General features: G+C 37.5%; 2 protein-coding genes across 2 annotated transcripts; both read left to right on the forward strand.

Annotated features, from left to right (window-relative positions):
* The first annotated feature begins 842 nt into the window (after nt 1-842).
* On the forward strand, nt 843-3,979 carry LOC120287621 (probable nucleoredoxin 1). Its single transcript, XM_039300618.1, has 4 exons — nt 843-1,030; nt 1,830-2,309; nt 2,415-2,891; nt 3,109-3,979. The coding sequence occupies exons 1-4, from the start codon at nt 932-934 to the stop codon at nt 3,802-3,804; spliced, it is 1,752 nt and encodes a 583-aa protein (XP_039156552.1). The 5' UTR covers nt 843-931; the 3' UTR covers nt 3,805-3,979.
* Nucleotides 3,980-13,569: 9,590 nt separating this feature from the next.
* On the forward strand, nt 13,570-17,257 carry LOC104417058 (receptor-like kinase TMK4). The gene is made up of 2 exons (XM_010028381.3): nt 13,570-16,183; nt 16,570-17,257. Exons 1-2 carry the CDS (start codon nt 13,780-13,782, stop codon nt 17,058-17,060), a joined length of 2,895 nt encoding a protein of 964 aa, XP_010026683.3. The 5' UTR covers nt 13,570-13,779; the 3' UTR covers nt 17,061-17,257.
* Nucleotides 17,258-19,609: the final 2,352 nt, after the last annotated feature.

Genomic DNA, 19,609 nt, shown 5'->3' on the forward strand with positions numbered 1-19,609 from the left:
TTAGCTAAAGTCGGGGTGCAGCGTGGTTGTACTTGAATTTACTAGATACAAACTTTAATTACAAAATTTTATACGAAATATGCCATATGATCATGCTAAAAATGTTTGTCTTCACTAACCATGAACAAAATAAAATTAATGAGCATTTCATAAGAATGACAATTTAATATCAATTTTAAACTTTATCAAAAAAACAGAAATTGTTTTGTCGTTTACCAAACGTGTTTCTTCTTTTTCTATTCTAAGAACAAAATTGACGATTCTTCACTAAACATATTTCTTTCTTTTTTTATTCCAAGAACAGTTTTTTTTTTACACTTACCAAACGCGTTTTTTTTCCGAAAACTGTTAAGAAACACTTTTTTTTTTGTTTCGTTCGCCTTAAAAAAAGCGAAAATGAACGAAACCACGCACCCTGTAGAGATATATTCACCCACCGCCCCCACGTGCCAATGAAAAGACAAAATCTAAAGTATTGAATGAAATACAAAAAAATTAAGATTTAACATTTTATAATATCGAGAGGGTAAAAATAAATGATTCTTTGCGGACTTCTACAGCGGAGATTTCTTGGGGGAGGAGGAAGCATAAAATGGCAAAAGGGCTAAATAAGATAAAAAAAATCGAAGTAAGGAAAAAGAAGACAATTAATATGCTGACGTGGACGCGTACCAACGTTGGAGCCCATCTCCCGAGATGCCATCCTTGCGCCCCACGAAAGTCCAAGGAACAATCCAGAACCCCAAAAAAAAAAAAAAAAGGAAAAATTAAAGAGTTAATTTCGGTGATAATTTAATTATAAAAAAAAAGACCTGCCTGCCTGAGTTTTTCTGTCTATATAAACAGGAGCAAGGTGCAGAAGCCCGCCATAGGAGGATTTCTCAAGCACGCTCTGCAAGGACACCAGAACGCTGCAGCGAAGGCGACGAGAATGGCGGAAGTTGTCGAAGGCGGGGCTTCTTCTCACGATGTGCAGTCCCTCTTGTCTTCTCCGGACAGGGACTTCCTCATCCGGAACAACGGCGATCAGGTGATACTCGGTTCTCTTCTTTCACTTTTGCTCTTTCCCTTTGGAAGAGGGGAGAAAGAAAAGAATTTTGTGGGTTGGTTGGCGTCCTTGTGGAAGTTCTCGTTGTTTCGCTGACTACCCAGTTTCGTGCGAGAAATTCTTGGCCTTGTGGTGATCGGTTCTTGAATTTCAAACTGGGGGAGGGTGGGGGTCGAGAGCATTTGCTGATCTGATTCTTGGTTGGGGCTTATCTTGCCGGATTGGAAGATGAGTTCGTGCGCCTTTTAAGTTTAGATGCCGATGTTCTTTCCGTTTGGTTCTTTGCTGGGAGTCTCTGATTACCAAGCCGTCGGACTAAGCTGGGGAATTTAGTTCCAGATAAGCTAATTTTTCGAGTGCTAGCCATTTGTTTCCTTCAGAGACTAGATGATTGGTAATTGATGCATTAGTTTTTAAGTATAATATATATATATATATATATATATATATATATATATATATATATATATATATATATATATATATATACTTAGAGTCCCGGGGATACAGTAGATATGAATTTCGTGATACTATGAAGTTTAATGCTCGTTAGTGTAAATGCTCACACCTAGAATATGGTATACTTGTTTTGGTCGGTGAGATTGTTGATTTGCTTGCGAATTAATGAGTAGCGCTTAAGGGAAGTGCTTCTCCAGTTGGCATTTGGATGTATCTTGAGCATTTTCAGGATCTTTGTGTGGTGGTCAAGTGATCTAGTATGCCTTGCTTGCTGATTGCTGTTGAAAGAACTCAAATTAGGAATCTTTTTGTCCTATATCAGGTTAAGGTCGATAGCTTGAAGGGGAAGAAGATCGGCTTGTACTTCTCCGCGTCGTGGTGTGGTCCGTGCCACCGGTTCACCCCGATTCTGGCGGAGGTGTACAATGAACTTGCCCCAAGAGGTGACCTGGAAATCATTTTTATCTCGGCAGATGAGGATGAGGAGGCCTTCAGTGGATACTTTTCCAAGATGCCATGGCTTGCAATACCATTTTCCGACTCAGAGAAGCGCGATAACTTGGATGAATTGTTTAAGGTCAGGGGAATACCCCACCTTGTTGTTCTTGATGGCACAGGTACAGTCTTAACAGATAGTGGAGTGGAGATCATCCGCGAGTATGGAGTGGAGGGTCATCCTTTCACTCCAGAACGCATCAAAGAGTTGAAAGACCAGGAAGAAGCTGCTAGGAGAAATCAATCATTGACCTCGCTTTTGGTCATTAAAACTCGTGACTTCGTAGTTTCGTCTGATGGGAAGAAGGTAAACCTAAAGGGATCTTTGATGCATTTGAAAATGATGGTCGCATGTGCTTATGATGTAGTTTTCCATCCTCTTTTTACTAATCTAGTTCTGTGGCCAAACTAGGTTTCTGTTTCTGAGCTTGAAGGGAAAACTGTGGGTCTGTACTTCTCGTTGTCCACGTACAAATCATGCGTTGATTTCACGCCGAAATTACTTGAGGTTTATAAGACATTAAAGGCCAAAGAAAGTTTTGAGATTGTTCAGATACCTCTCGATGATGATGAAGCATCATTCAACCAATCCTTTGGAAGCATGCCATGGCTTTCATTACCATTCAAAGACAAGAAATGTGAGAAGTTGGTTAGGTACTTTGAGCTGTCGGTCCTACCCACTCTGGTCATTATTGGCCAGGATGGGAAGACTGTCCATCCCAATGTTGCCGAAACTGTCGAAGAGCATGGTGTTGCGGCTTACCCATTCACTCCAGAAAAGTTTGCAGAGCTCGCAGAGATAGAAAAGAAAAAGGAAGAATCTCAGACCTTGGAGTCAATCTTGGTTTCAGGGGATCTGGATTTCGTCATTGGAAAGGAAGGAACCAAGGTAAATTTGTTTTTTCTCTTAGAAGCTAATGACTCAGAAATTTTTAATGTCTACACTGGGGCCCCATATATAGTTGTCCCTCAGGTTACTTGACTTGAGGAAAGGATTGAAACCGGGTTTATAGCTAGGAAAATCCTTTCCATATATGTAGTTTTCACGTGCCTTCTCCATCAATTGGTGGTTCATCTAAAAGGTTGTTCCTTAACTTCGATTGCAGATTCCAGTACCAGACTTGGTAGGGAAGACTGTCCTCCTGTACTTCTCGGCACACTGGTGCCCTCCTTGCCGTGCATTCCTGCCGGTGCTTACAGAGGCATACGAAAAGATCAAGGCTGCCGGCAATGCCTTGGAGGTTATCTTCATCTCCAGTGACAAGGACCAAACTGCCTTTGATGATTATTTTGCTCAGATGCCGTGGCTGGCGCTCCCTTTTGGTGACGAGAGGAAGAAATCCCTGAGTCGCAAATTCAAGGTCCGGGGCATCCCCATGCTTGTAGCCATAGGTCCAACGGGCCGGACGGTGACTAACAAAGCAAGGGATCTTATAATGGACCACGGGGCTGATGCTTATCCTTTTACTGCCGAACATCTCAAGAAGTTTGAGGAAAAGTTCAAGGAAAGTATAAAAGGCTGGCCAGAGAAGTTGAAGCATCCTTTGCATGAAGAGCACGAGCTCGTTCCGGCTCAGAGGAGACGGTACACTTGTGATGGCTGCGATGAAGAGGGGGAGGGGTGGTCATATTATTGCGAGGAGTGTGACTTTGATCTCCACCCAAAATGTGCTGTTAAAGAAGAGAAAGCAACTGAAAACGAGTTAGATGAAGACGATGAAGCAGCTGAGGAGGAGGCAAAGAAAGAAGGAGATGCCAAAGAAGGATGGGTCTGTGATGGTGATGTCTGTCGTAGAGCCTGAAAGTTGCTTTATAGTAGTCTCGTTATCTATGACTCGTTTGAAGCCGTTCTCCTCTTCTTTTTTTTCTGAGTGGATGTTTCCGAGCTTGATCTACGAGGGGTTTGTATGTGAGTAATATGATGTGCGTTATGACTTCGACAGTTTGCCATATTAATAAAATGTTTATTGTCGACAAGCCGCGCGCTAAATAGAGCAGTGGGATCGAATAGTCTTTGATCGGCAGTTGTCGTACATGCACATCCGTCTCTCCTTTAGAAGATGCAGCTTCAAGATGTTGCATGTACACCGGACTTAATAGGACATGTTTAATCGATGCAATCGAATAGTCTTTGATCAGTCCTAAGGTCCTAGTGGTTAGTTCTTGTGCAGTTCAGCGTTATGGTAACGGGTCCTCTGTTATATCATTAGATGGTAACTCTAGATCCGGATCGGTTGATATAATTTGTGACAATGAAAAGTGTCGCTAGTCGTCTTAAGGAAGAACGATCGTAAAAAGACAAGACGGAGAAGGCGCTGCAAAAGAAGTTCATTCCTTGCTGATCCTTGGTGATTATAAAGCAGCCTGGTTTGCAAGAACTGTTAACTTTTGTAGGCCCAATTGCAGCTCACGTTTATGAAAGAGCATCTGTTGGCAATATGTCTAGTTCTTGGGCAAAGAAGATGGATTAATTTGACTGTTTTCCCCATATATCAAACTAAAATGTAATGTCAAGAACACGAGAATTGATGTTCGTTTATCTTCCACTTCGTTGAAAAGGTTAAATTTGAGGATAGAATCGATTCATTCCACGTGGAATGTTCTTTCCTTCTCTAGCAGAAAAAGGAACTCAATAAATTCAACAACGCTATAAGCTTTCAATTTCCACATTTCCACACTTCCTTTTTTGGTTGAACTCTTTTTCTAGCAAGGATGAAAGGATGTCAGTATTAATTGTGATTCGAGAAGAGACCTAACTCTAATAGATTTGATCGAGTCTTGAATGTCAAGAAATGTTTGGGGTCACATGTGATTTATTGTAGCTGAATCATAGTTCACAAAACTTTCAATCAAGAAAATGAAGCTATGGAGATACTGAACTTCTCTCTCTGGCTCAAGTTTTTTACTTGGCCATGTACCTAGTTCAAGTAGAGTGCAAATTTTATTTTATATTACTTGAAGCACAAAAGTTCTTGCTAAAATCAACATACAATATGTAATTTACATTTATCATTTCTCCATTTAAAAACATGATTCCATCACAATTTTAATACTCAGTCATGATTGTGTAAGCTTGTACTTTTTAATTGTGGTAAAATCTTATGACCCCATCAACAGTATATCTATATTGATTTTAGGCAAATACAGAGCCAGAACATTTTGTCAATGGGGTCAATACAATGATATAAAAAAATTTAAATAGAAAAAATCAATCCATCTAAATTTGGAAATTCATGGCAAAGTTGTAAAAATATTTTAACCGAAGTATAAAGAAATACTATTTCATTTCTAGCTTGTATTTTATTTAATCTAAACTGTTGTTTAATGAGATATGGCGGGGATTAGTCATAATGGGTTTGACAAATCAGTGAGTTCTACCTCCAAAAACATTTATTAGATAATTTGAGTAAAATCAAGGTCTAATGGAAGCTTTTTGGAAGTGCCCCGCTGACTTTATTATATCCTGTCTGTGTTTATAAATGAAGCAGAGAGCCCTGTCGGGACTCTCTCCAAATAAAACTCATTTAAATGAAAAAAAAAATTGAAAAACATAGGTGCATTGCAATATTTATGCACTTGATTAAAAAATTCAAAGAAAAATGACATAAATAGTTTATGAATTTTGTTTCAATATACAATATGATCCTTGAACTATCTACATGTATTCAATCTAATTCCTAGAATAGTGATGTAGCTTCCAATCTTTTAGGTTTGAATGGTGGGCAAAAAAAAAAGTTATTTATGAATTATCCACATAAGATATTCATCTTAATTCGGATAAAATAATCCATATCATCAAATAACAATGGATGTGTTAATGCTTAAATTTTTTCCTTGTTTAAAGTAGATGGGTAAAATGATAGATAGATTGAATCATCATTTCTAAAAATTCAACTCAACATATAGTAATCTACGTCATCAAAATAACATTTGGTTTGCCTTTTGAGCAAGCCTAAAGACGGCATTGAATACTTACCAACAATTCGAGAATTATATTGAATAAATTAAAAGTTTAAGGACAACATTGCAGATCGAGACAAAAATTTGTGGATCATTTATGCTATCTTCTCTTAAATTTAAGGAACAAGAGAACAATAATAAAAGCACGATGCAAGAAAAGGACAATAATTTTATTCTGTTTTTTTCTCAATGCCTGAGCAAAGAGTTGGTTTTCCTAGTCTGCAACAAAAAATATTTTTGTCTAAAAAACAGAAATTTTATCAACTTAAGCTAGGTTTGTGAAAATATAAGGGAAAAAACTACAAAAAATCCCAAACTTTGCTTATAATGACACATTTAATCTAAATTATTTTTTATGACGCCAAAAACTCAAAACTTTGCCTACTGTGACATATTTAACTCAATTTTTTTTTTCTGTGATACAAAAAATCCCAAACATTTACTCATGCATCATATTTACTCCAAACTTTTTTTTTTGAAGCCAAAAATCTCGAACCTTTTTTTGAGATACCAAATTTTTTGGATAAATTCGTCACACAAGTAAAGGCTTGAGGTTTTTGCTGTCACAAAAAATAAATTTGAAATAAAGATGTCACACTGTATAAGTTTGGGGTAAATGTGTCACATTAGTTTAGTTTGGAGCTTTTTTTGTCACGAAGAAAAGCTTAGAATAAATGTGGTATAGGTGACTTTTACCCGATATAATTATCCAACATAAGTTCCGGGGATGAAATAGGCAATTCTGGACGTGGGGCTTTTACCACCCAATCTGCTAGCTTGTTTATCCAACGCGCAAAACTGCGATGAGCCAGCTTCATTTTGCAATCTGTGGTCCAGGCCCAGTCAGGAATAATTAATACCCGAAGACTAGACGTTGACTCTCTGTTTTGGCACTTTCTCTTTCAAAATTAGTAGAGCCAGATTGGTACAAACGTAGTTATGGTGTGTTATAAAATGAGGTGGCTTTTTTTTTTTTTTTTTTTTGAAATGCATATTTTATAAATTGTAGTAGCTTCCTAATTCCTATAAAGTTATTATAAGCTGCTGAAATTTTAAAGTAGTCATAGTTGTAGCTGTGAGGTGTTGACCAAAAAATTTACGAAAGTCGCAATGCTCCTTTCAACAGCTGAAATTACTGTAGGAAAGCTGTTGAAAGGGATAATAGGCATATGCATTTTGGATTGTAACAAGGGATTTCTAAAGATTCTTCGAAAGCATTTCCCTAATTTTTCATAGGGTTGGAGAGAAAAGAGAGTAAATCTCGCCATTAATCACAAACCATTTTAAATTTTTGTGTGTTACAATATTTTAAATAAAAATAATGGAAAAAATAATTTCAATAAATTGCAATATGGAGTTTCATCCTTCGAAACCATACAAGTGCCCAAAAATGAATTGACATTTATAATAGTATCTTTTTCTTTATTGATTTAGGTCCAACTTGTCTTTTTCTAGAAAATAAAATTTTATTTTTCAGGATTTGTATATTAATTGGTGAAAATATCAAGCTGATGCATATTAAAATATCAAAGGATCGCTTCAATTGGAAAATTGGCAACGCAGCAAGCTAGTTGGGCAGAGTAACATCAGGAAAGGATATTGATGGGCTTTTTGTCTATTAAAATTTTATCTTTCAGGATTTGTATATTAATTGGTGAAAATATCAAAGGATCGCTTCAATTGGAAAATTGGCAACGCAGCAAGCTAGTTGGGCAGAGTTACATCAGGAAAGGATATTGATGGGCTTTTGTCTATTAACAAAAAGGCCACCAACTAATATGTAAAAAGATGAAAAAAAAAATTAACACGGAAGGAAAAGTGCGATTTGAATAATTTTTAATAAGAATCCAAAATACAATTTGACGTGCAAAAGTAGGATAATTGTAGAACTAATAAGATATATTACGGAATAGGATGACGTTCATATCAATCTTTTCAAGTTATCAAAATATCTATTATTTAGTATTCAAATCGTTATTATTTGTCTTATAATAAATATCGATTGTGTCGAATTGTAGATCACTCTTTTGGAGAGCATGATGTGGATGGATGTCCATTGATATTGAACTATTATAGTTGTATTTTTATTTTTAAGGTCATAGGGTTATAATAGAGAAGAAATTATGCCAGGATAAGATGATTATGATTTTTTAAGTCTATTTAAACTATGTTTGTTTCGTAAAAAAATAAATAATTTGTACAATATTTCTCCTTAAAAAGAATACTTGTATTGCTCTAATAAAAAAAAAAATTAAGCTTTGGGGATACTAAGCTTCTTTATCTGGTTCAAGTTTCTCACTTGGCCATAGTTCAAGTTGAGTGTGGCAAATCTTATTCAATACCTTGAAGCACAAATTTTTTTACTATAATCAATATTCAAAACAAATCCATTTGCATTTATTGTTTCTCCTTTTAAAACCATAACTCCATGGTTCTATAAACTTTCACTTTACCTTTTTATTTTGCTAAAATTTCATAACCTTATTGACACTATACTTACATTGATAACAAAAGTAAGGACATAACCAAAATAATTTGCCAGTGAAATCGATGCAACAATATAAAAGAGTCTAAATAAAAATATTAACATATATAAATGTAGAAAGTCACTGTAAAGTTGCAAAAAAAATTTCAAGCAAGGTAAATGAAAAGAATTTGAAATGAAAAAAGATTGAAAAATACAGGTACGCATCAGTATTTATGTACTCGATGCAAAAATTTAATGAACAAGAGAAAGTAAAAAGGAAATATCCATATAAAAGTCGGATTAAAAGCAAATCGAAAATAAATTGTACAAAAGATAAAAAAGAAAAACACATGTTATATTATGCTTTTTCACAATATCCGTGCAAAGAGTGAGTTTTTCTAGTTTGCGTTACCAGGACCACCTGCCGTGGATTAGGTATCGTCGGCAATAATTAATGTCCGAAGACTTGACGTTGACTCTCTGTTCTTGGTCTTCCCCTTTCAAAATTAGTAGAGCCAGTTTGGTAAAAATGTATAAGATGACGTGGCTTTTTGTGGTTATGAAATGCATATTTTATAAATCGTAGCACTTCAATGTTGGCTGCGGTGGCTTCCTAGAAAGTCATCAAAGGGTGCTGAAATTTTAAAGTAGCCATAACTGTGAGGTATTTACAATATACTTTATAAAAGTCACAATTAGAGGTGTGTTAAGAAATCGGAAATCATCTAAACGGCACAAAATCAGGCCGGACTAGTACAAAACTGGCAGTTCCCATGAGGACTAGTCCAGGTCCTGGTTTCAACCTAATGAAATTGGTGAGTACTAATCCAATTCCTGCTTGAACTTGACAAGTATATTTAATTTTTAAAATTATTTTCATTATTTAATTATTTTGTAGTTTTTTTTTTTTACCAAGTCTCTCGAGTATGTACCCCATTTTTTTTTTTTTCATTCTAATAATCTATTTACTTGCTTTCTTAGCAAAAACAAAACAAACAAAAAAGAAGAAGGAGAGGACCTATTCAAGATGTTCATAAATATTGTGGCACTTCGTTGTCATGATACAAAATTAAGAGCCAATGACTCATTTTAAGAGTATAATTAAATTAGTTGATGTTGAAAACAGATGGATCAAAAGACTTGGGAATCGCATGAAACTAGACTAGACTAGCACAAAACCGGTAGTTCCCGTGGGAACTAGTCTGGTTCCTAGTTCCAATTTAATAAAACAAGTGAGTATTGATTTGGTTCTCGATTACATGCATGGAATCGCCTACTTGGATTAGACCGGTATGTATATATATTAAAAAAAAAAAGGATATTATATCTCAATTACTTAATTATTTTCTACTTTTTTAACCAATATATATTTGTTGGATATTATTGACTAATTTTATCTTTTGAGTGTGTAATAGGATTAATCTCTTACTTTTTTTCTTCATTCTAATAATCTATTTACATACTTTCTTAGCCAAAACAAAATAGACAAATGAAGAGAAAGGAGAGAATCAGTTGGAGATGTCCATAAATGTTGCGGTGCTTTATTGTCATAATATGAAATTCAATAATTAGGTCTCTCATTAGCCATTTCCTTGATTAAATTAGTTGATGTTGAAAAAAAATGGATCAAGTGATTAATTTTTTAATTTCTTTGGAGGTTAGGACTTCTAACGTAGAGTCTAATTCTCCACATGTTCTTGATGTCAGAAAACCCTAAGAAGACCACATCATGACCTTTAACGACATTGAGTTCCTACTTAACGAGTATTGTCTATTGGTTCTGCTCTATATTTCCCAATCCCTACTCAAAATCAATAGCTCACAATTCAACTTGAATTTAAGGCCGAATAAGGTTTGGTGCTCTAAATAGAAACTAGGTTTGTCATGATATAAATTAATAAATGCAACTTTGTAGGGATTGAGAATCAATTCTTGGGTGGATCTATGGAATCAACGAGCGGTTCCTTGTTCCAAGTTTTCAAAATCGGTCTTTAGTGGATAGTTTCTGATTCCAACGTAGGAATTGGCTATTTGGACTATGCTCATCTCTAGTTAGAATGTTTTTTTTGCGACTAAAGTTATTATCGGAAATTTGTTCCAAATGCTAGTTAGGCATATGGATTTCGGTTTATAATGAAAGAGGTTTCAAAAGATTCTTGGGAAGCAAATCCAATGATGGCCATATGGATAGAGAGGAGTGATTTTCACCATCGATCGTTAACCCTTTTAAATTTTTGGCGTGTTTCAATATCTTGTGTAAAAATTATGAAAGAATAATAAATATTTACGATAAATTGCGATCCGGAGATTCGTTCTTCAACACCATACGAATGCCCCCATAATGAATTGATGTTTGGGATTAGGGCCAATATGCCTTTTGTAGAAAGTAATATTTCTTTTCAGGGAGTTGTATATTAATTGGTGAAAATCTCGTGCTAATGCATATTAAAATATTAATGGGTCGCCACTATTTTTTTTTTTTTGTCAGTCTTACTCTATCTCTATTCTAACTCTCACTCTCAGACTTTTACTCTGCCTCATTGCAGAGCATGGGAATCGAAACCCATTCCTAAAACTAAATCGTCTCCACCCCAACCCTCGAGAAGATAGGGATTTGAACCCCCCACCTCCTCCTTTCATGTTAAAAGGGTAGCCACTGGGGCAAACCCCAGTGATTGATCGCCACTGAATTGGAGAAATAGGCAACGCAACTAGTTGTGCAGAGCTCCATCAGGAAAGGACATCAATGAGTATAAATACACCCAAAGTGCTTACAGGTTATGCTAGGATGAGATGAATATGATTTGTCTTTAGATGTCTATAAGATTCTTTTATTTGTGAAAAATGAATGATTCAAAAAACACGTTCCTAAAATTGAGCACTCCAAATAATCAGCTAATAAAATATGTTTTCATTATCGATAATTATTCATATCTAATTTTATTTGTGAGCGATGAAAATATTTCTTGTTCTCATTAATTTTTTTGAATTATTTACTTTTCACAAAATAGATAAAAGGGAAACCTTAATTGCAAATTCTATGAGTGATCGATCTCCTCCTCCCTCCTTCAAAATTTAGTTTGATCTCCAATTTCATGTTGCTTTTTGTCCTCGTTCCTGTTTAGGAGCTTGACCAAAAGAGTGTGAATACCAATAAGGATGAGATCGAACACCAATTTTCCAAGAAAAAGAAACACCGACATGGAATCCCCCCTTGCTTTCTGTACGACAATCACCTTAATCTTGACTAGCAACAACACGTCCTTGTGACCAACGACGCGGACACGTCAAGCGCACGGTCATTTTCCAACCCCTCCTTCACGTTCTTCCTTCTTTATCTCCTTTTTGACTAAATATAACACCTCCTTGGTCACCAAGTTTCGCATAATACTTTTTAATTCCTCCTCCTCTCCCCTACCCTCCCTGCAAATCGGTCTCATCCTCCTATTTAGGATTTTTGTAAAATTTTCAATATCATTTGATGATGATGAAGAAGAAGAAGAAGAAGAAGCTCCATGGTGCCTCGAGAGAGCAAAAGAAAGTGAATCATGCATTATTTTCTTCAGTTAAAGAAGAAGAAGAAGAAGCTCCATGGTGCCTCGAGAGAGCCAAAAAAAGTAAATCATGCATTATTTTCTCCAGTTATCCCTATCAACTCAATGAATTCGTATTTATCTTTTTCTTGTCTATGATTTTTTTTCTTGATTAAATGATCTAATTTCCTAAAAAATTTCCAACTTTAAGTCTAATCTTAATTTTGTTCCAATTTTTTTTTTTGTCTAAAAAAAGCCCAAACTTTAGTTTCAATCCTGAATTTGCCTCAATTTTTTTTTGTCTAAGAAAATACCCCAAAACCCGAATTTTGTTTTGTCTAAAAAAATCACCAACTTTCAATTTATTTTCAAATCTAGACTCATGGTGCAATCCCTACTTAACATGGCATTTACACATTGATAAGAGATCCACGTTAGGAAGGTGACATGAAAAGTTATCTCCAAAATAAAACTATTATAGAATATGAAAGTCAAAATTGATTTGATTTTTGATGATTTTCTCTTAGATAAAGATAAAATGTATGAAATAGATTTGAGATTGAATTTAAACTTGAGTTTTTCAGTCAAATAAAAGTTGGGGACAAATTTGGAATGGATCTAAAGTTTTAGATTTTTTTCTAGACAAAAAAATTAAGAAAGAATTGGAACTAGATCTAAAGTTGAGATTTTGATTTTTTTTTATAGGGAATTAGTTCTTCATTAGATAGATTCGTAGCGATAGATTTACCATTTTTCATACCCTATTTTATTATTAGGCACATCAACTTTTTTTTTTGGCAACCAACAAAAATTTAAGGGGTAAATCTGAAATTCTTAAAAAATTAAGAAAGAAATTTTTAAAAACTTAAAAATATAAATTATAATTAAAAATTGACCGGAGCAATCATACCTTTAATTTCTCACATAACACCAACCCACGCGCAAATAAAAGGCAAAAATGCAATTTAGCTCTTAAAAGAATTTAAAATCTAATTATATAAAAATTGAGAGCGTAAGAAAAAAGAAAAGCATCAAAATTGAATATTCTCTTATTTTGACTAACGGACCATTCTTGGCCACTAAGTTTCGCATTATACTTCCTCCTTTCCACATTACTTGCAAATTCATCTCATCCTCCTAATCATCGCGGATTTCGGATTCTTCTAGAATTTCTTATCAGTGATTTCCTCTTTTGTTTCCCCAATTTCTCAAATTTAATGGGAGGGAGAGAGGCAAGGGTGCCTACAAAAAAGGCAAAATTCTCAAGCTCATCAATAAAATACTGTTTTGAAAAAAAATTAATACATAACTTGTTATAATATAATATTGAGAAGGTTGAAATCAAAATTCTTTTTGAGTACTTCTTCAAGCATCGGAGGGTACAGATGCGGCTTCTCGGGGAGTAGGGAGCAAGGAACGATAAAATGGGGTAAATTAAAAAATATATATCAATTACCATATATATATATATATATATATAATAATAATAAGAAAAATGGAGACTGAGATTCGCTGACGTGTACTGTGCATCCACGTGTTTCCTATGTTGGACCCCAATTTCCCCGGCGATGCCGCTCTCCCTCGCGTCCTTCTCACCGTTTGCTGTGATAGCGCCTGTTCATAAGACCTGTTTCTCACTTTCTCTCCCTCGAGAAAATATTCAGTGCTATCTGCGCGCCACGTCATTTGCTGCTGACATGGTGTGTATTTACCACTAAGATGTCGACACGCGTCTTGTGAGGGACCCGCTGAAAAATGGAGAGGCTAGTTCTGTCGGCCCAGCTCGGCTCGTTGGCAGAAAAAGGATAGACAGGTCAATGGTCAACAAACGCGGAACACTCCCGCTCAAAAAGTCTTCTCGACACTTGAATTTGCTGGGTTTTTCTCTCTCGCCTCGTAGGAGAACAAACAGAGAACGACCGCGACTTCCTCTGTTTCCTTCTCCGCGCATCCCACCCCCTCTGCTTACGCCTTTCTCTCTCTCGACCCACAGCAACGCCGTCGACAATGGCAGCCGGGAGCCTCCGCTCTCCGGCCCCCTCCTCCTCCTCCTCCTCTTCCTCTTCCTCGCCGCCTCCGCCGACGACTCCGCCGTCATGGCCGAGATCCTCGCTGCCCTCAAGCCGTCGGACTGGTCCTCGAGCCAGACCTACTGCAAGTGGACAGGCGTCAGCTGCGACTCCTCCTCCCGGGTCACCGTCATAAAGCTCTCTTCCGCCTCCCTCTCCGGCGTCCTCCCCTCGGATCTTTCCTCCCTCTCCCAGCTGCAGAGCCTCTCCCTCCAGAGCAACTCCCTCTCCGGCGCCGTCCCTTCCTTCGCCGGCCTTGTCTCCCTCCAGTCCATCTACCTCGACGGCAACAACTTCACCTCCATCACCTCCGGCGCCTTCCAGGGCCTCACCAGCCTCCAGACCCTCAGCCTCAGCGAAAATCATGACCTCCCCTCCTGGCAGATCCCGGCGGAGCTCAACGCCTCGACGTCCCTGACTGTCCTCTACGCCGACAACACCAACATCACCGGCACGATCCCGGACTTCCTCGGAACCTTCCCTAGCCTGACGAGTCTGAGTCTCTCCTACAACAACCTCACCGGGCCCCTCCCCTCCTCCTTCGGCACTTCATCGATCCAGAACCTCTGGATCAACAACCAGGCGGTGGGGCTTTCCGGCGGCATCAGCGTGTTGGCCGGGATGACCCAGCTGACCCAGGTCTGGCTCCAGAACAACCAGTTCACAGGTCCGATCCCCGATCTCTCGCAATGCACTAATTTGTTCGATCTCCAGCTTATGTACAACCAGTTCATTGGGGTTGTGCCCGCCTCGCTGTTTGCACTCCCCGGCTTGAAGAATGTGTCCTTGGATAACAATAAGTTGCAGGGTCCCGTCCCTAGTAATAGCAGTGGAATTAGCGTTACCTACGGGGGTACCAATAGCTTTTGCAACAGTGCGCCGGGCCCTTGCGACCCACAGGTTACTACGTTGCTTGAGGTGGCTAGTGCGTTGGGGTATCCGATCACGCCGGCGGATTCTTGGACTGGGAATGATGCTTGCCAGGGCAGCTGGAGTGCCATTTCTTGCCAGGGGAAGAATGTGACCTCTGTTACTTTCTCGGAGTGGGGGTTTAGTGGGACCATCTCGCCCGCATTTGCGAATCTCACCTTGCTCCGCACGCTGCTGTTGAACGATAATAATCTTACTGGCTCTATTCCGGAAAGCTTGACTACGCTGACTCAGCTTCAAGTTCTTGATGTGTCGAACAATAATCTCAATGGGCCGATACCGGTTTTCCCAGCCTCGGTGAAGTTGACTACTACTGGTAATCCGTTAATTGGTGGTTCAGGGACGAATTCGGCTGATGGACCTGGATCGTCAAATGGCTCTTCACTTTCAGGTGGTGTAATTGCTGCGGTTGTCGTAGGTGTCCTTATTTTCATCGTGGTGGTGTTGTTTGTCTTGTACAAATTCTGTTACATCAACCGACGACACAGGAAATTTCATAGTGTAGACAATCCGGAAATCGGGATGGAAGTAGCTAAAAACGGGGCTGGGAATGGTGTGAATGGTTATGGTGGGCTTCCAAGTGAATTGCATAGCCAAAGCAGTGGGGACCATATTGATTTCCCTGTTTTTGAAGGAGGAAATGTTGCAATTTCAATTCAAGTCCTTAGACAAGCGACTCATAATTTTAGTGAAGAGAACATTTTAGGAAGAGGTGGTTTTGGTGTTGTTTACAAAGGGGAGTTGCACGATGGCACCAAAATTGCTGTTAAAAGAATGGAATCTGGGGCAATGGGCACGAAGGGAATGAAGGGATTCCAAGCTGAGATTGCAGTACTTACAAAAGTGAGGCATAGGCATTTAGTCATGCTTTTAGGGTATTGTATCGAAGGTCATGAGAGGCTTTTAGTGTATGAATATATGCCACAAGGGACTCTCGCGCAACATCTGTTTGAGTGGCAAGAGAAGGGGGATGCACCTCTGACTTGGAAGCAAAGGGTGACCATTGCTTTGGATGTTGCTAGAGGAGTGGAATACCTGCACAGTTTAGCCCAACAAAAATTTATCCATAGGGATTTGAAGCCAGTAAACATACTGATGGGAGATGACATGAGAGCCAAAGTTGCTGACTTTGGTTTGGTTAAAAATGTTCCTGATTGGAAGTATTCCATGCAGACACAGTTGGCTGGAACTTTTGGGTATTTAGCTCCCGAATATGCATTAGGTAAATTGATCTATATTGTTTCTTTCATCGAGATTACATAAGTGTGATATCTTTCAGTAGTAATAATCGATAGGAGTCCTGCAGACAAACTAGTGGACTTTATATCTATGTTTTCACCTCATTGATCAGCACGCATTAATTAACTCAAATGTGCGTGATTGCTGTTAAAATATCTAAGTCAATTCAATTGCTCTGATCCACATTAGGGGGATAGTGAAATCGCCTGACTACAAATTGTTGATTAGAAACCAAGGGTGACTTCTTTATGTTACCCATTCTTGGGGCGCTTTTAGCTTCTCTTAACATGAAATCTGAGCAGAGGCTTTTCTTTTCCTTATCGATGAAATTGCATTGAACTTTGTATGGGTCTTTTTCTGTCCGTACAGCCACTGGAAGGGTAACTACAAAGGTGGACGTTTACGCATTTGGTGCTGTCTTGATGGAGATCATTACCGGTAGAAAAGCATTAGACAACACCATGCCAGATGAGAGGGCGCACTTGGTCACTTGGTTCCGTAGAGTTCTGATTGACAAGGAAAACATCCCGAAAGCTATCGACCACACTCTTGACCCCGATGAAGAAACCTTAGAGAGTATAATCAAAGTTGCTGAGCTGGCTGGTCATTGCACTGCTGAAAAACCGTTCCAGAGACCTGACATGGGCCACACTGTCAATATTTTGCATCCCCTCGTGGAGCAATGGGAACCAACTAGCCATGAAGAAGAAGAAAGCTCTGGTATCAACCTCCACACGAGCCTTCCTCAAGCCTTAGGTACTTCCTCCAGTTCAACACTGTCCTTCTCCGATAAGCAGTCTAGCATTCCACCAAAACCTTTGACGTTTCCAGACTCATTCAGTTCAACTCATTGCCAGTGAGGAAAGTAATGGGAAAAAATGTGGTCAGGCTGGCTATGTAAAGTATTTGATGAAGTGGGTTACCAGCAGAAAGAGAGATTAAGATGCTCTCATAAAAAGTTGCTTCACGACTGTCGAAAATAGACAATGCAGCTGGCTGTATGAGCTAGTGGTCACGATTGGCACCAGGCGATTTAGCTTCGATGAGTGTATTTTTTCCTTCCAATCCTGAGTCGGTACGAGTTCACCATTTCTTTTTCACCCCTTTTTGTATATCATACTCATTGACAATGTACTTACATTGATAACAAAAGTAAGGACAGAACCAAAATAGTTTCCCAGTGAATATAACGATATAAAAGAGTGTAAATAAAAATATTAACATATGTAAATTTAGAAAGTCACTGTAAAGTTGCCAAAAAAATTCAAGCAAGGTAAATGAAAAGAATTTGAAATATAAAAAATTGAAAAATACAGGTACATATCAGTATTTATGTACTCAATACAAAAATTTAACGAGCAAGAGAAAGTAAAAAGGAAATATCCATATAAAAGTCGGATTAAGAGCAAATCGAAAATAAATTGTACAAAAGATAAAAATGAAAAACACGTGTTATATTCTACTTTTTCACAATATCCATGCAAAGAGTGAGTTTTTCTAGTCTGCTTTACCAGGTACACCTGATGTGGATTAGGTATCGTCGGCAATAATTAATGCCCGAAGACTTGACGTTGACTCTCTGTTCTTGGTCTTTCCCTTTCAAAACTAGTAGAGCCAGTTTGGTAAAAATGTATAAGATGACGTGGCTTTTTGTGGTTATGAAATGCATATTTTATAAATTGTAGAACTTCAATGTTGGCTGCGGTGGCTTCCTAGAAAGTCATCAAAGGCTGCTGAAATTTTAAAGTAGCCATAACTGTGAGGTATTTACAATATACTTTATAAAAGTCACAATTAGAGGTGTGTTAAGAAATCGGAAATCATCTAAACGGCACAAAATCAGGCTGAACTAGTACAAAATTGGCGGTTCCCATGAGGACCGATCAGATCCTGATTTCAATCTAATGAAATTGGTGAGTACCAATCCAATTCTCAATTGAACTTGATAAGTATATATACATTTTTTTAAAAAATTATTTTCATTATTTAATTATTTTATAGTTTTTTACCAAATCTCTCAGTATGCACCCCATAATTTTTTTTTTTCCATTCTAATAATCTATTTACTTACTTTCTTAGCAAAAACAAAACAAACAAACAAAGAGGAAGGAGAGGACCTGTTGAAGATGTTCAGAAATCTGTTCCGAATGCTAGTTAGGCATATGGATTTCGGTTTATAATGCTAGTTTTCCTCCTCCCTTCTTCAAAATTTAGTTTGATCTCAATTTCATGTTGCTTTTTGTCCTCGTTCCTGCTTAGGAGCTTGACCAAAAGAGTGTGAATACCAATAAGGATGAGATCGAACACCAATTTTCCAAGAAAAAGAAACACCGGCATGGAATCCCCCCTTGCTTTTTGTACGACAATCACCTTGATCTTGACTAGCAAGAACACGTCCTTGTGACCAACAGCGCAGACACGTCAAGGCGCACGGTCATTTTCAACCCCTCCTTCACGTTCTTCCTTCTTTATCTCCTTTTTGACTAAGGATAACACCTCCTTGGTCACCAAGTTTCGCATAATACTTTTTAATTCCCCCCCTTTTCACCCTCCCTGCAAATCGGTCTCATCCTCCTATTCGGATTTTCGTAGAATTTTCAACTTTTAGAATTATCATTTGAAGTGGATTGAGAAATGAAAAAGTTAATGATGAAATTTACATCCGTATTATAAATTTATGATTGATTTAGTAATTTCTCCGCTATAAACATTACAATGTAATTGATGCTTTTGGGTATTGAAGCTCAAAGAGGATAAAGTAAACATGAAGTTTTATTAAGAATTGAAAATAGGTTTCGCTTAGGAAAAAGCTACAAGATTTTTCATCTATTTGATGGGGCTGTTTTGTTGCGATTTATTGTTGTTAATCACAGTCTTCATTGATCATATATGCTAAATAATTGTGAATTAGTAAAGTTTAGAAAGATCAAAAGAAGAAGAAGAAGAATAAGAAGAAGAAGAAAGGGGTAAAATAGCTTATAATGGAGCTCCATGGTGCCTCGAGAGAGCAAAGGAAAGTGAATTATCCTTGGTGGTCAAGTTTGGGTTGGTTAGCGTGACGAAGCAAAGAAATTATCCTTACCTTTGCAAGTCAGCCTTATCTTCCTAATTTTTGCCAACTTCTTATATCATGGAATTTACATTTTCAATTGCATTATTTTCTTCAGTTATCCCTACCAACTCAACGAATTCGTATTTATCTTTTCTTGTCTATGATTTTTCTCTTGATTAAATTATCTAATTTCCTAAAACATTTCTTTCCAACTTTAAGTCTAATCGTAATTTTGTTCCAATTTTTTTTGTCTAAAAAAATCCGAACTTTAGATTCAGTCCCGAATTTGCCTCTATTTTTTTTTTTTTTTTTAAAGAAAATACCCCAAAACCCGAATTTTGTTTTGTCTAAAAAAAT

Source organism: Eucalyptus grandis, chromosome 8 (assembly GCF_016545825.1).
Source record: "Eucalyptus grandis isolate ANBG69807.140 chromosome 8, ASM1654582v1, whole genome shotgun sequence".
NCBI lineage: Eukaryota > Viridiplantae > Streptophyta > Magnoliopsida > Myrtales > Myrtaceae > Eucalyptus > Eucalyptus grandis.

What these genes read in the sequence shown, in the direction of transcription:
- LOC120287621 (XM_039300618.1), top strand. Translation starts at nt 932, where the DNA reads ATGGCGGAAGTTGTCGAAGGCGGGGCTTCTTCTCACGATGTGCAGTCC. An exon ending in TCCGGAACAACGGCGATCAG is followed by an intron (nt 1,031 to 1,829) that starts GTGATACTCGGT and finishes GTCCTATATCAG; the next exon opens with GTTAAGGTCGATAGCTTGAA. An exon ending in TTGGAAAGGAAGGAACCAAG is followed by an intron (nt 2,892 to 3,108) that starts GTAAATTTGTTT and finishes CTTCGATTGCAG; the next exon opens with ATTCCAGTACCAGACTTGGT.
- LOC104417058 (XM_010028381.3), top strand. Translation starts at nt 13,780, where the DNA reads ATGGTCAACAAACGCGGAACACTCCCGCTCAAAAAGTCTTCTCGACAC. An exon ending in AGCTCCCGAATATGCATTAG is followed by an intron (nt 16,184 to 16,569) that starts GTAAATTGATCT and finishes CTGTCCGTACAG; the next exon opens with CCACTGGAAGGGTAACTACA.